The sequence below is a fragment of the Aythya ferina genome (assembly GCF_964211825.1).
Source record: "Aythya ferina genome assembly, chromosome: 2".
NCBI lineage: Eukaryota > Metazoa > Chordata > Aves > Anseriformes > Anatidae > Aythya > Aythya ferina.
Genome location: NC_140297.1, coordinates 513,524 through 527,643, shown reverse-complemented (window position 1 = coordinate 527,643; position 14,120 = coordinate 513,524). Strand labels below are relative to the sequence as shown.

The 14,120-nt window shown below is 58.1% G+C and overlaps 1 protein-coding gene across 4 annotated transcripts in view; it reads left to right on the top strand.

Annotated features, from left to right (window-relative positions):
* Window positions 1-14,120, top strand: part of AGAP3 (ArfGAP with GTPase domain, ankyrin repeat and PH domain 3) — a 129,413-nt gene that overhangs the window by 66,366 nt on the left and 48,927 nt on the right. For 2 of the 4 annotated variants that reach the window (XM_084508968.1, XM_084508966.1), the window contains exons 8-9: window positions 1,918-2,073; window positions 5,901-5,993. In XM_084508968.1, the coding sequence (XP_084365094.1) occupies window positions 1,918-2,073; window positions 5,901-5,993 (249 nt within the window). Of the gene's footprint in view, window positions 1-1,917; window positions 2,074-4,486; window positions 5,539-5,900; window positions 5,994-14,120 lie in introns of those variants that run through there. The other 2 variants (XM_084508969.1, XM_084508967.1) reach the window with 2 other exon arrangements.

Below are 14,120 nucleotides of genomic sequence, written 5' to 3'. Positions count from 1 at the left end.
TGTTCAGCACAGGCTTTGTCGGCTGGATGGCCTCCAGAGAACCTTCTTGGTGATGTGCACTCCGCACAGAGTGCCTGGCCTCTTCTCTGCCCAGAGAAGTGCAAGCAGACCAGGTCCCCTGTCGGTACCAGTGCACCAGAAGTGTTCCTGTCTCTGCATAGACCTGAGACACCCCAAGCCCCACACCTGCAGGGACACCGCCTTGCAGCAGGGCTTTCTTGGAAGCCACAGAGCAGCTGCCTGGCTGCCTGCTCCTTTTTGAGCTGCGTGTGCTGGCAGGATGGTGCAGGGAGCAGCTCAGCCCAAGTCCCCGTGGCGTGAGGCTCCCTTCCCCGCTGGGCAGGCTGCAGAGCACCTTTTGCTTCTGCTGCCCTGCCTGCAGCACGGAGTTAGGGCCCTCAGCCCCAGCTGCAGGTGGTGGCCGTCACTGCATGGCTCCCCGCGGGCTTTACCTCCTTGCTGTGGGCCCAGCCTGGGGCTGCTCCAGCGCCCGGTGGTCCTGGCAATGGGACAGACACCGTAACCCATGCAGGGAGCTATGTGTGGCCGTGAAGGACGTCCATTTCAGGCCCCCTCTACACTGGACTTCCCTGCAGCACACCTCACTGCCACTAGCAGCAGTGGTCCCTGCTTGGCTGGTTCCTGGGTGGCACTTTCCTCTCTTAAGTTCTCTTTTGCGTGCCTTCTCCTCTCCTATTCATAAGAGATGAGACAGGCCATAGCATGAGTTATGGGTTACATAGCCTGAGTGAAAGCTGCATTTTTTTTTTTTAGGAGACTAGGCTGTGGCTTGCAGTGCCTGCTGTGCCTGTACAGACTCTTTCACATTTCTAATGTTTCTTAATTGCTTGTCATGGAGCAGGGCTCAGATCCCACCAGGCACAGTGTGCAGGCAGTGTTTTCTCACTGAGCATCCTCGGTGGATCCATGTTCCACGCGTGCTGTGCTCCTGCTTTCTGCTCTGCACACAGGAGAGGCCCCGGCCACCGCTGACTGCAGCAAGTGAGCTGAGGGCTGGCAGCTCCCCAGAGGGCTCCAGAGCTCTCCTAGGCCGCAGGGGCAGTTTCTTCAACATACTTTTAAAATACAGTTCGAGGATCAGAACAGCCAAAAAGAGCCCGGGATGCCAGGAACCCATCTCAGGCGAGCCGTGCGGCTGGGCCTGCCCCTCTCCCAGTAGTTAAGCTACTTAGAGAAGATGCAGCGTGTTGCCCCATGTGCTCCCAGACACGGCCACTGCAGCCGAGGCCACAGAGGCCCACAGGCACGAGAGGCCTGTGCCACCCTTGAGGTCTCCTCGGATAAACCCCAAACCCAGCGGTTTCACATTGAGTGTGAGCACACAGGGTGTTGCAGGGGCCAGGGCCTGACTCAGGGTTGCACGTCCCCCTTGGGATCGTAGCTGAGACTGGAGGGGGACCAACAGGGCCAGGGAGCCAGGCGGCTCCAGGCTTCCTCGCAGCTTTGTGTTTAGAGGCGGGTTCTCTCCAGCAGGCAGCACGAGGCTTGGGCTGTGCTGGGCCTGTGCTGCTCTGAGAACAGAGGCAGCCAGGCTGTGAGGGGCCGCGTGGTTCCTGCTGCCTCCGTGCCCTCACACCAGGCTCCGTCAGGACAGGCGTCCCTGGCATGTTGCACCGCAGCCAGCGTCCCTGGGACTGTTGGCTGCTTTTCCCTGTCAGTTCCAGGATTTTATTGTTCTACCAGTGGAAAAACTGGAGCAGAGAGAAGGGAAGCAGCTCTCCCAGGGTCCCCCACAGGGTAGGAGCCAGGCACGGAGCAGGGTGTCTCCCACGTCCCAGTCCTGTGCCGCAGCTCCTTGCCCCGGTGCACGGGGCTGTGCAGGCAGAAGATGTCCCTGCAGCCATGCCCCCAGCGGCCCTGCCTCTCGCTGAGTGTCCCCGTCTCATTTCGCCCTAGGCCACCAACGGCGGAGGAGCCTTCAGTGACTACTCCTCCTCTGTGCCCTCCACCCCTAGCATCAGCCAGCGAGAGCTGCGGATTGAGACCATTGCTGCCTCCAACACGCCCACCCCCATCCGCAAGCAGTCCAAGCGGCGCTCCAACATTTTCACGGTAAGCCACGCGGGGCTGCGGAGCGCTGGGGTGCGGCTTCGGAGGCCGGGAGAGGGGAAGGGAGCAGGTCCACAGCAGTCTCGCCCTGCAGGCTTTGGTGCGCTAGGCTGTAGGTGAACCTCTCTCTGCTGGCCAGGGAGGGCCAGAGGCGCAGGGGGTGCAGGAGGGAAGGAGCCTTCTGCATGTGTAGGACCGCGATAGCGAGCACCGTTCCTGGGGTGTGCATGCGTGCGTGGGTGAGCGCCTGAGAGCGAGGGGTGCGCACGGGGCACGCTGGTGTGTGTGCAGCGTGCGCGTGAGCAGAGCTCTGATCGTCGCTGGGCAGAGCTGCACCCTGCGTGTGCACAGCACCAGCGACCTCTGCTCTTCCTCTCCTTGGGACGGCGTCCCCAGAGCGTGGCGTGAAGCCCCCGCTGCTGGGCTGTGCCAGACGGCGCTGTGCAGAGCCCGGCACGTGGCACCGGGCCCCTCGCTCTGGTACCCGAGCCCCACGCCCTGTGACTTGAGCAGAGCGCCTGGGAACTGCCAGGGGGCAGGCAGGGAGGGCAGCGGGGAGCGGAGGCGTTAGGGAGGCAGCGAGGCCGTGGCGCCCCAGGGTGCAGGGATGTTTGCAGCTGTTACCTGCTGGCTGAACCGCAGCCTGCCTCTTGGCATGCTCTCACACCGTGCACACACCTGTGCACGGAGTCCTGCCCACAGACTTACCCTTGCTGTCAGCACAGCCCGTGAGCTTCCCCTTGCTGTTAGCACACACGTACTCTCAGCCCCGTATCTAGGTTAGCTGTCCCCTGCCCCCCACATAAACGTGCTCCTCTCCCCCTGGTACCCACCTAAATGTGCCGGGCTGAGGCCCTCTCTCCGCCCCATCTCAGTGTGCTTTCCAGCCACCATTGCTCAGTACACCCGTGTCTGCTGTCTGTGGAACTGGCCACCAGAAAGTCATTGTTCGTGTTGCACCACGCTGCCCCGTGTGAACAGCTGCCGTTGCTCCACTCCCAGATCACCCTAATTCACGCGCCCCATCCCTCTCCCTGCACTATTGGCATCCCAAATTCTCCCGGCTCCTTGTGCTGGGAGTGCATCCATCTGCCCCAGCTTCTGACATCCTGGAAGCTTCTGCTCCGATGTCCTGAATGCTCCATGCGCTCCCCATTCGCCTCTCCCCCCCACCCCCTTCTGTGTGCACGTGCTCCCAGCTCCCCCACCGCACGTGCCTGCCCAGGTCCCTGCGCTGCCTGGCGGGGGGCTGCCCCCAGCCTCCTCCCCGCAGCTCACGCCGCCCTTTGCAGCGGCCCCGTGGCTCTGCACGCATGGTTATTCCCTCACTGCTCCTCCCCTCCGTGTGCTCACGCCCTGGCAGTGCCCTGCCGGTCTCCTGCTGTCGGTGGTCACGCTTTCTGTTGCACTCGAGCGCTGATGGATGCTGCTCCTCCCTCCCCGCCGTTTCTCTCGCTCATGCTTGCTGCTGTGCACCAGTGCGCACGGGCGCTCATGCACTGCTGCCACCCATCCTGCTCGCCTGCGCGCCGACGGGTTCTGGACTCGCCGTCAGCTCATGTTCACGCTCTCTTGCTCCTCCTGGAGCCTGTCAGTGCCATGCTCAGCTCACTGGTGTGGGCACACGCTCATGGGGGGAGGAGGGCTTGCTGCGGGGCTTATGCTTATTTGCTGTGGACGTCACCATCCGTCTAGGGCTCTCACTTGCTCACTCATTCTGGGCTCAAGCTTGCTCACTCTCGCTGTGGGGCTCACCTGTGCTCATCCCGGGCTCGTGCTCACTTGCCGTGGTGCTGGGGCTCACGCTCACTCGCTTGCTCTTGTGCTGGTGCACACACATGGCTCACATTGAAGTCTTCACCCCATTTGGTTGTGGCAGCAGCAGCAGCTCCTGACACCTCCTCCCGCAGTGGGACAGGGCCAGGAAGAGCAGGGAAGAAGGGAAGGGAAGGCTTTTTCTGCCACTAGCTTTACCCAGGCGGGCAGCATAGGTGCAGCCTGCAGCCCCCGTCCCTGTGCTCCCGGGGGCTGCCCCGTGGGGGCTCAGCATGGGGCAGGGCCGCGCTCCGCTCCGGGGGCAGCCGCAGCCCCCACGGCCGCGCTCCCAGCCCCGAGCTGTGCCCGTCTCCTTCCTCTCCAGCCCTCCTCCTCCTCCTCCTCCTGTCCTTCTCCTCCTCCTCTCCTCTCCTCTCCTCTCCCGCTCTCCGCGCCCCTGCTCCCGGCACGGGGGTCTGCGTGCCGGGACCACCAGGTGGAGACAGCCGCCCGCCCGAGCCCCCGCCCCGACTGCTGCTGCCGCCGGCTCCTGCTCCGTGGCCTGTCTGTCTGCCTGTCCGCTGGCGCCCCATCTCTGACAGACTCGTGTCCGTGTTCTGAGTATAACTTGCCAAACTCTTTATTCTTTCGATATTTGCAGATATGTGCCACTGTTTCCAACTTTTCATCAACAAAAAGGCCTTTCCAACTCCTTCCAAATTAGAAGATCCAGGTGGTTACACACGGCACCTCTGTACAAATTCTCTCACTTTTCATTGCCTCTCCAGGGCCGGATAAGGGATGGGCACTGGGATTGATCTAAGATTAGAGGCTCGCCCGCCCTCCAGCCAGCATGGGTCCCCCCCTCGGAGACACGCAGGAGCCTTTTAAATCCCCCCAATGTAAAGTCTAGGAAGCGCTGAGACGGCCTGCGCCTGCACTTTAAGCTGGGACATTTCTGGGCCTGCTGGATGCTGTCTAGGCACTTTCCATGCTCGGGGATGCCAGGCGGACGACCCTCATGGGATGGGAAGACCTGCAGACCCGCCGGGACCGGGCGACAGCAGCGAGTGGAGCTGGATGGGCCAAAAGACGCTTTGCTGCTGCCTGCGGGAGCTGCTGTTAGCGCCTGCGCTAGCACTCAGCTCCTTCCTCCCTACTGCACCTCCTGCAGCCTGCATGGACTCCTGCTCCTCCTCCTCTTCCTCCTCGCAGCAGAGCAGCCATCTATGTCTCTTTAGTTTTCTTCTCTTTCAATCTCTTTGTTTTGTTCTGGGCCCAAAAGCCAGTGAATTGGTGTCCCAGGCGCGTGGGGCTCGTGTCCCTTTCTGATCCAAAGCACATGGGGCGCTCCCGGACTGAGGGGGTGTGTAGGACGCTCCAGAGAGACGCTGCCGCTGCCCTTCTGCCATTGTTGTGATTCTGAATGTATTGATTGTGCTCCATGCCGTGTATGACTTGATATTTTCCTCTGTCTTAAGCACTTTGAATGAGTTCTGCTCAACAGACTGTATATTTCATATTGTATTTATTGGAGTTTGCTCTCACCGCAGCCGCCTTCGGGGGCTGGCGGGTTTTGCTCTCAACTCTCTAGCCGTGTGATAGATATTTATTGTCCATGCTCTTTTGTAAGGGGCTGGTATCTCTGCCCGGTGACCTGTGCTACTTTGTATGGTGCAAGTGTGTTACCAGAATAAATCTGTTGGATTAGTAGAGGTGTGACTTCCTTTCACTGCCTTAGCCTCTCCTGCTTCCATCCATGCTCCACCTGCATCCCATGCCATCTCTGTCTGTCGCCATGTCCTGTGTGCCCCGCGGGAGGGGGGTCAGGTAGCCCGGTTCTGCTAGGACAGCTCTGCCTGCAGTTGTGGGGGGACAGGCCAGGCTGCGGGGAGGCCGGGGCTGGAGAGTCCCCCGAGGGGACGGGCAGGACGCTGGCTGCTCCGTGTGCGGGGAGCCCCGGCCTGGGGGAGAGAGGTTGCTCGGGTCTGCGCTGGCAGCCCACGGGGACGGCGGGGCCGTGCGCGTCCCTCCCGTCTCCCATCTCTAATGGACCTGTGTCTCTTCTCTTCCAGTCTCGAAAGGGCGCGGACCCAGAGCGGGAGAAGAAGGTGCCGGAGTGTAAAGCGGACAGTATCGGCAGCGGGAGGGCCATTCCCATGAAGCAGGTTCGATCCCTCCCCACATCCCCAGTCAGGGCAGGCTCCCTGGGTCGGGGCCGCAAGGCCAGGGGTGCCTTCGCTCGGCACAGGACACGGGGGTGCCTGGAGCAACCCGAGTGGGTGCCCGGGGACTGCACGCCTGCCTCGACCCGAGAGCACCCGTGCCGGGGTGCGGGCACTGGGTGCGGGGAGGGGGCTGCACGGCCTGCAGAGCGGCTCCAGCAGAGGGCATCCGTGCCCCGCGCCCGCTCCCCGGCCCCCGCGCAGCCCCCGCAGCCTCGGTGCTCTGCTCCTGCTCCGCTCTGCCCGGGTGCCCTGTGGCCGGAGGCAGGGGGCTCTCCTCCTGGTGGGCAACGGCAAAACGCAGTGAGCACGGTGCCCATGAGCCCGTCTGTGTCAGGGGGAGGCAGCTGCTCGTCCCCGTTGGGCTCCTGGCTGCTGGGAAAGCTCAAGCCACCTGGAAGCGCCCCAGAGCATTGCCTGCCCCTGTCTGGCAGCCAGAAAGCAGCAATCGGTAATACCTGGGCGAGCGAGGGAGCCAGGCGGGGCGGGGGGGCTGCGTGGTGTTTCCACCAGGCTTTCATTGCGCTGCTGGCAAGGCCGAGCCGCACACCGCCATGCAGCACCTGGCCGAGCCTGTGCCATGCACTCTGTGCCATGCACTCAGTGCCATGCACTCTGTGCCTGCTGCTGCGGTTCCATTTTTCTTCCCCTGGCCCCAGCTGGCCTCTCTCTGCCCTGCCTGCCCACGAGCTGAGCTGCTGTGCGCGCGGGGCTGGTCCCAGCTCCGTGTCGCAGGAACAGTGGGGTGGGAGGATGCAGATTCCACGTCCTGAGTGGGTTCCACCTTGTGCTGAATGTTCCCTGGGGAAAGAGACCTAGGGAAGCACCAAGGCAGGACAAAGGGTAATGGTTTTAAACTAAAGGGCTAGGTTTAGATTAGAAATTGCAAAGAAATCCTTCGCTCTGCGGGCGATGAGGCCTGGCGCAGGCTGCCCCCAGGAGCTGGGGGTGCCCCATCCCTGGCAGTGCCCAAGGCCAGGCTGGATGGGGCTGGGGGCAGCCTGGGCTGGGGGCAGGGGGCCCTGGGCATGGCAGGGGGTGGAGCTAGGGGGGGCTTTTGGGCCCCTTCCCACCCAAACTTCCATGATTGTGTGACCCGGCAAGGTCAGGGTGACTGAGGAACGGGGCGGTGGGTACACAGAAGGGGCACTTTGCCACCACTGGAGCTCCTCCATCCTGCTGCCTTTTTCCAGTCCAGCAAAGCGTTGCCACGCAGTGATAGTTAGTGCAAGGCAGGATTGGGTCAGAGCCACTGGGACAGCGCTCAGGACAGGGCAGCAGCACTGGAAGGGAGCTGTGTTGGAGTGGCAGGAGGGGAGCAGGGGCAGCTCAAGCAGTGCCGGGCTCTGGGCAGGGGCTGCGGGGTCTCACATGGGAGGCTCTGCTTCCAGTGAGCCAGCGGCACACACAGCCTGAGCATGGGCATATTGGTGTGTGCCAGGTCATGCCCCTCCTCTCTCCGGGGTGTGGGTCCTTTTTCTAATCTGGCTGGAGCAGGGATCACAGTTCCCTTACCTGTTCCTTCCACTGCTCCCATGGGCAGGCAGCTTGCCCCTCTGGCCACGCTGCTCCCCTCCACTCCCAGCAGGGCTGGCTGCCCCTGCTCACCCTGCAGGAGGGGCTGTGGGCTGGAGGTGATGAGTGTGCCTGTACAGCACCTAGCACCGAGCTGGTGGGTTACGAGGAGCACGGTCCGAGCCCTGTCTCCGTGCTGGGTGTTACGCCTGCTGGCTGCATGTCAGTGCGGTGCAAGCTGGTTCGTGGTGGCAGCACCTCTGTGCTCTGATTTTGAGTCAGCCAGTGGGGGAAGCAGTGGCAGAAGTTGTGCAGCAGGGACGGGGAGGCTGAGTACAGCAGCTGAAGCCTTGAGTGAGACCTGACTTGGCTCCCCCAAACCACACTGCTGACTGGAAAATTGGATGACTGCAGGAGGTCCGGTCTGATCCTGGAAGCATTTCCATGTCCTTTGGTCTCTGGGCCTTTGGGTTGCCTTTTCCAGGGTTTCCTTTCAATCAGCAGGGCAAGATGCTTTCTTTTCCTGCTCCTGTGTCTCTGTGTGTTGCTGACTGGGCCTGGCCTTGTCTGTTCTGCTGGAGTTTTCAGTGTTTCTGAGGCACTGTGGAGTCGTTCCATGCTGTAGGCAGAGCAGTGGTATTACCGCATTGAACAAGTGGAGACAGGCAAAAGCCTAGGTCTGCAAAAACAAGCATGTGCTTCACTCCTGTGCCTCGCAAGAAGTAGGTGCCAAACAGCCCATCTGGTCCAGGACCCGTGTGAAGTGGCCGGTCTGTACAGCAGCACCTCGCCGGCAGAGCCCGGAGCAAAGTGCTGCCTCGTCAGAGCTTGGTCCCTGCCCAGGTTCAGGAGCGGTTCCTCAGGTAGCCAGAGCTGTGGGAGCTGGTTTGCAGAGGAGATCCTGGCAATATTATTACAGGAGCCTTCAGTGATGCTGGGGGAAGCAGTGTTTTGGCTGTCAGAACGGTGGGCTCTGGTTTATGTTAATGGTTCTCCCTCCCAGGGCTCTGGCGGATTGTGTTGCACCATGCTGGAGTTGTTGGGGCAGTGCTGAGGCCCCGGAGCACGGCTGTGACCTGTCTCTAGAGATACCTTGGCACTCGGAAGCTGCTGCCTCCCACTGCTTGAATTAAATGGTTGTTCTGCAGTATCTCAGAAGGGTACAGAACTTTGTTCCTGAAGGAGAAGACAGGCCGATATCCTTACGCAGGCTGTGGGGCGATGAGGTTGGTGTGGACACAAAGCGCAGTGGATACAGAGCAATGTCAGAGTGCTGCAGGGCGTCACCATCCCTGCTGTGCCATCAGCCCCCTCCCAGTAACACCCCAAGAGAGGGAGGTGACTTAGGTTCATCAGTGTGAACAGGAGCAGAGATTCAGGGCGGGTGACGATTACTCTGCCCCGATGTGGAGCTGCCCTTTTGGAAGCTTGTGGAGGTCTCATTGCTTGCCATCTCTTTGAAGGGCAGAGAAAGATCAGGGACTGTGGTAAGGTTCACATGTTGTGGCAGTCCTGCATGCCATACAAGAGCAGAGAGCCAGTTACGCTGCAGTGACAGACATGCAGAATCCTCTGCCTCTGGCCACTCTCAGACTGTCACATTGCTCAGCATGTGGGTGCACCCAGTGCCACTCTCCATGTCACTGACACATGTTAAATGGTGGGACCGGCACTGTTCAACATCTTCCTCAGTGACATGGACAGTGAAACTGAGTGTACCACCAGCAATGTGTGCTTGCAGCCTAGAAAGCCAACAGTATTCTGGGCTGCATCAAAAGCAGCGCGGCCAGCAGGGCCGGGAAGGGGATTGTCCCCCTCTGCTCTGCTCTCATCAGACCCCATCTGCATCCCTGCATTCAGCTCTGGGGCTCCCAGCACCAGAAGGACAGGGAGATATTAGAATGAGTCCAGTGGAGGGCCACAGAGATGATGAAGGGGCTGGAGCACCTCTCCTACAGACAGGCTGAGAGTTGGGGTTGTTCAGCCTGGAGAAGAGAAGGCTCCGGGGAGATCTTGTAGCGGCCTTCCAGTGCCTACAGGGGGCTGCAGGAAAGCTGGGGAGGGGATGTAGGGATAGGACAATGAGTAATGGCTTTAAACTAAAAGAGGGGAGATTTAGAATAGATATAAGGAAGAAATTCTTTACTCTGTGGATGTGAGGCACTAGAAGAGGTTGCCCAGAGAAGTTGTGGATGCCCCATTCCTGGAAGTGCTGAAGGCCAGGCTGGATGAGGCTTTGAGCAGCCTGATCCAGTGGGGGGTGTCCCTGCCCATGGCAGGGGGCTGGAATTAGGTGAGCTCTAAGGTTCCTTCCAGCCTAACCCATTCTATGGTTCTGTGTGCATTGCATGGCTAAAGGCAACAAATGCTGTGCTTGGGGTGCTGCAGCCACCAGTAGATAACCTAGGGAGTGATTTAATTCCTCTGCTTGGAAGAAGAAGCCTGGTGCATGCTCAAATTACTGAAAGCTGAAGTTGATGGATGATGTGGAGCAGTAGAAGGGGTAGGTGCCCTGTGGCTTTCCTGAGGCCGTGTCACTAAGACCAGTGATCTCTTCCTGAGCTCTGCGGGAAGAGGGCTGCATGCGAGGGACTGCGAGCAACCGTGTTTGGTGCTCAGAGCTTGGGGTTTCTGCCCAGCGCCCAGGCTGATGGCTGGGAAGGCTGACCACAAAGCGAGAGGCCAAGCTAGGTGTTGCAGAACGGAGACTTTGCTCGACTGAGGAAGGGCTCTAGGAGGACGTATGCTGCCATGGATGCGTGGTGGCTGGCTGTCCCTTGTCTCCACCTCCTTCAGCACAGCTGAGAACAGCTCCCCTCTGGGTGGCCTGCTCTGTCTCACTTACCCCCCACTCACATCTAGGGAAGGTGGAGATGTGCGATGGGACGGGTGAGGCACGTTGTGTTGAGGCCCCTCTACACCTAGGACGGCACCTCCTTCCCCTGAGGTGGCAGTCAGCCCGTGCCTTTGCTGGTGTGCAGCTCTGCACCGTGCTCAGGACCCCTTGGCTGGCGATGTCCTTTTGGTTATATGTTCAGGAGGTCTTGCAGGATTGGAAGAGCTTTTCTGTAGCTGGACGCTTGTCTTTGAGAATTGGGTTAATTAGGCCGGGAGACTAAGCTTCCCCAGCTGTTTGTTACTAGGAATGAGCTCCTAATTGCACATGCACCAGATTCTTTCTGGGAATGCTGTACTGAGTGCACAGGCAGCCCGGGGGGCCCCAGGTCCCTGGCCCGGCTCAGTTTGGGCCACACACTCCAGCAGGGCCCAAGGCGGGTGGCTCCTCCTCCTTGGGAGCTGGGATCATGCTGGGAGCTTAGATTACATTTAAATTGCCATTTGCATTTTCCAATCAATACGCGACTTTACAATTAAGTTTGGTGTTAAAATTCTTAGCAAAAAGTGAGTGGAAGGGAGATTTGTGGAGTAAACGAGTCCTTTGGGGGCCATCGCTGCTCCCTGCTTCATTACGCTGCATATTGCTGCTGCTGCTTTTACTGTGCTCCACCACAATCCAAACACAACAGAGACGGTCGTGCTGGCCGACAAAATGCAGGGAGAGGAAGGAAAAGTGAGGAGAGGGAGAGAGGTGGGCTCTCACTTTTCGTCTCCGGCAGCTTCTTCCCTTCCCATAAGACTTCCACGCCTGGGAGGAAACCTGTGGAGGGGTCACATCTCTTGCAGCGCCCTGTGAGAAGCAGGGGGAGCTTGCGGAGCAGCAGCCTGTGCCATCTGCACGTGGCCACGGTGAGGGGGCCCTGCGGGGGTCCCGGCTGCCTGCAGACGTGGCCAGGAGCTGCACCAGGGCACACGGGGCACCTGCGTGGAGGGGACGAGGTGTGCCGCAGGGTTGTGCCTGCCCGCAGCACATCCTCCTGTGTTTCACCAGGCTTTGTCCTCCTCGCCACTTCTTGCTTCTCTTCGAGCTGTCGTGGGGGTTTTCCTCCACGAAGAAACAGTTCTGCAGGTGCTGCAGGCCAAACCTCCACTTTCTGCCATCAGAAAAGAGAATTGTAGAACATCCCGAGTTGGAAGAGACCCATAAGGATCATCGAGTCCAACTCCTGGCACCACACAGGTCTACCCAAAATTTTAGACCGTGTGACTGAGTGCACAGTTCTTAAGAAGCATTTGGACTTGAGAAGATGGGTGGCGGAGTGGGTGACCCTGATGCAGCCAGCACAGCAACACCATTAACAACTGGAATCCTCCCGGCTGCTGTCCCCTGCCTTAATCTCTACTACAGCAGCAGAGAACAAGTCTAACGGCTCTATCCCTTGATTCAGCTGTTTCTTGCAAGTGTTTGGCCTTAAGGGCCCCTTTCCCTCCCCCCATTTTATTAGATGTTTACTTAGACTGTGTAGTTGCTCCCAATTTTGGATTCTTGTGCCTTCTGGCTTGAAAAAAAATGGGCTGCCAGTGCTTGACTCTCTGTTTCCAGGCCTGGTTTTGCTTGTGTGTTCAATTTGTGAAGTTCCAGGTTTGTAGCTGAACTAACTGCCGCTGAGCTCTTCTCTGCAGACAACACATTTTGGGGGCTTGATAGCGATTGCAGCAGCCCGAAAACGTTCAAGTAGGTAGTTCTGTGGCACCAAGGTGTATTGAGCTGAAGACACCTGAAGGAGAGGAGAGGCAGCTGGAGTTCTTGGTTTGCAGGACGTGTTGGCAGGTCAGACTCTAGAACTGAAGCAATTTTAAAGCCAGAAGGGATCGTTGTGCCCATGAGCCAGGGAGCTGCCCCCAGTGACTTTGAGCCAAATTTGTGCCTTCAGTCTGGTCTAGAGCAGATTTGTTTGAAAGATACCAAACAAATGTTCTTAGATACAGAGAACCTACCCTTTATCTAGATTAAATGGTGTAATAAGTAATATTGAACTGTCTTTATTCGTGAGACTTTACAAGTGAGAGGAATAAACATTCAGGCACCCCTGTGGGAGACGCACAGCCCAGCAGTGGTGCTGGGGACGATGCTTTGTGTCCGTGGTAGGCCAGAACCTGGGCAGAGCGGCCGAGTCCTGGCGAGGGGTCTGGCAGCCTGCTCCTAGGTGCAGGACCTGGCATGAGTCCTGCTAGAATCCACGCTCTTCTCAGGAGCCCAGTTTGCCAAGTGATACAAAACAATTTGTGTTAATGACCGGTCACCTCCAGCGATTTACTCTGTGCAGTTTCTATGTTGCCTTTAAGTTTTCTGTTTTTGTGCTTTCCTTGGGCTCATTTAGGGAAGATGTTGACTAAATAACATGAATCAAACACAGATTGGTTGGACCTATATACAAATACTTATGCTGGACATGGATTTGCCATTTCTGATTATTTGTCTTCTCATTTCTGGTTATATTTGGAGACCTTTCATTTGACCAAAATGTTTTTACTCCATGCATTAATGGCCGTATGGATTTTGTACAGTTGGATTTTAATGTATGTGCTGCTCAGTTAACATCCTAAACAATGCTGTGTCAACACAGCCATCATTGCCATCAGGTATTGTGATCTTACCGAAAGCAGAGCCACACTTCTCTGATGACCTATTTCCACGCTGATCAGCATTAGTTACACTGCTGTCCCCTCATTCTTTGCTGATCACTTCTTGTGGTGGCTTTTTGACCGTTTTGCCCAGTGTAAGCGTCTGGCTGGCTGGCCACAATTATAAGGGTCATTGCTTTTCCCCTTGCAGATCTTGGCAAGGCACGAGCTTTTGGACTGCTCCTACGTTTTAAGGCATGTTAAAATCAGCACCTTTTAAACACTGCTGAGCAAGCTCTTCAGCTAATTCTCGGAGCTCTTGAAGGCAAGGGATCAGATCCTGCCACCAAAACAGTTCAGCTCCCACCACTCTTGCTTCAGCTTCCCCTTGTACGAGTAGGAGGCTTTTCCTTTTCACACTGTTTGCTTCCCAAGCACTGAGCATAAGTGGTCATGGAGCACTTCTGCCTTTTCTGCATCATTTATCGCCGATTTCATGGTCATGTCTGTGCAGCATTGTTACCCCAGCATGTGCCAAACCCTACATTGTTTTTGTTGTGTTTTTCCATTGGGCAGGCGCAGCGGCCTCAGTCTCTAGGCAGTGGGATGAGGCCCCCAAATATGCCGAGGCTGGCAGGACAGAGACAGTCTGTCCAGGTTTTTGAGGAGGTGCTGGCCTGGGGCCCAGATTTTTGCCACGTTAGGAACAGCCAGTCTTGACGTCTGCTCAGACAGTGCTTTCGGAGAGCCCAGGCCCGGCAGTCGGTAGATGCAGTTTTTTTCCCAGACTCTTGTTATTCATCCATACTTTTGTCCCCTTGCTGTCCTTTCCTCCCTGCCAGCAGAATACTTGATGTTTTCCCCTCGATCCATGCTCCAGCACCCTTGTGCCTGGCTTGTTGCTCTGTCTTCGGTCTCCCTCCCCACCTCCAGTCTTACCTGGTACAATGTCAGGTCCTGCTGGAGGCAGATGTCCTGGGGAGGCAGAACTGCGATGGGGAGGAGGTTACAGAATCATGGAATCAGAGAATATCCGAGTTGGAAGGGACCCACAAGGGTCATTGAGTCCAACTCCTGGGTCCCCAAAGGACC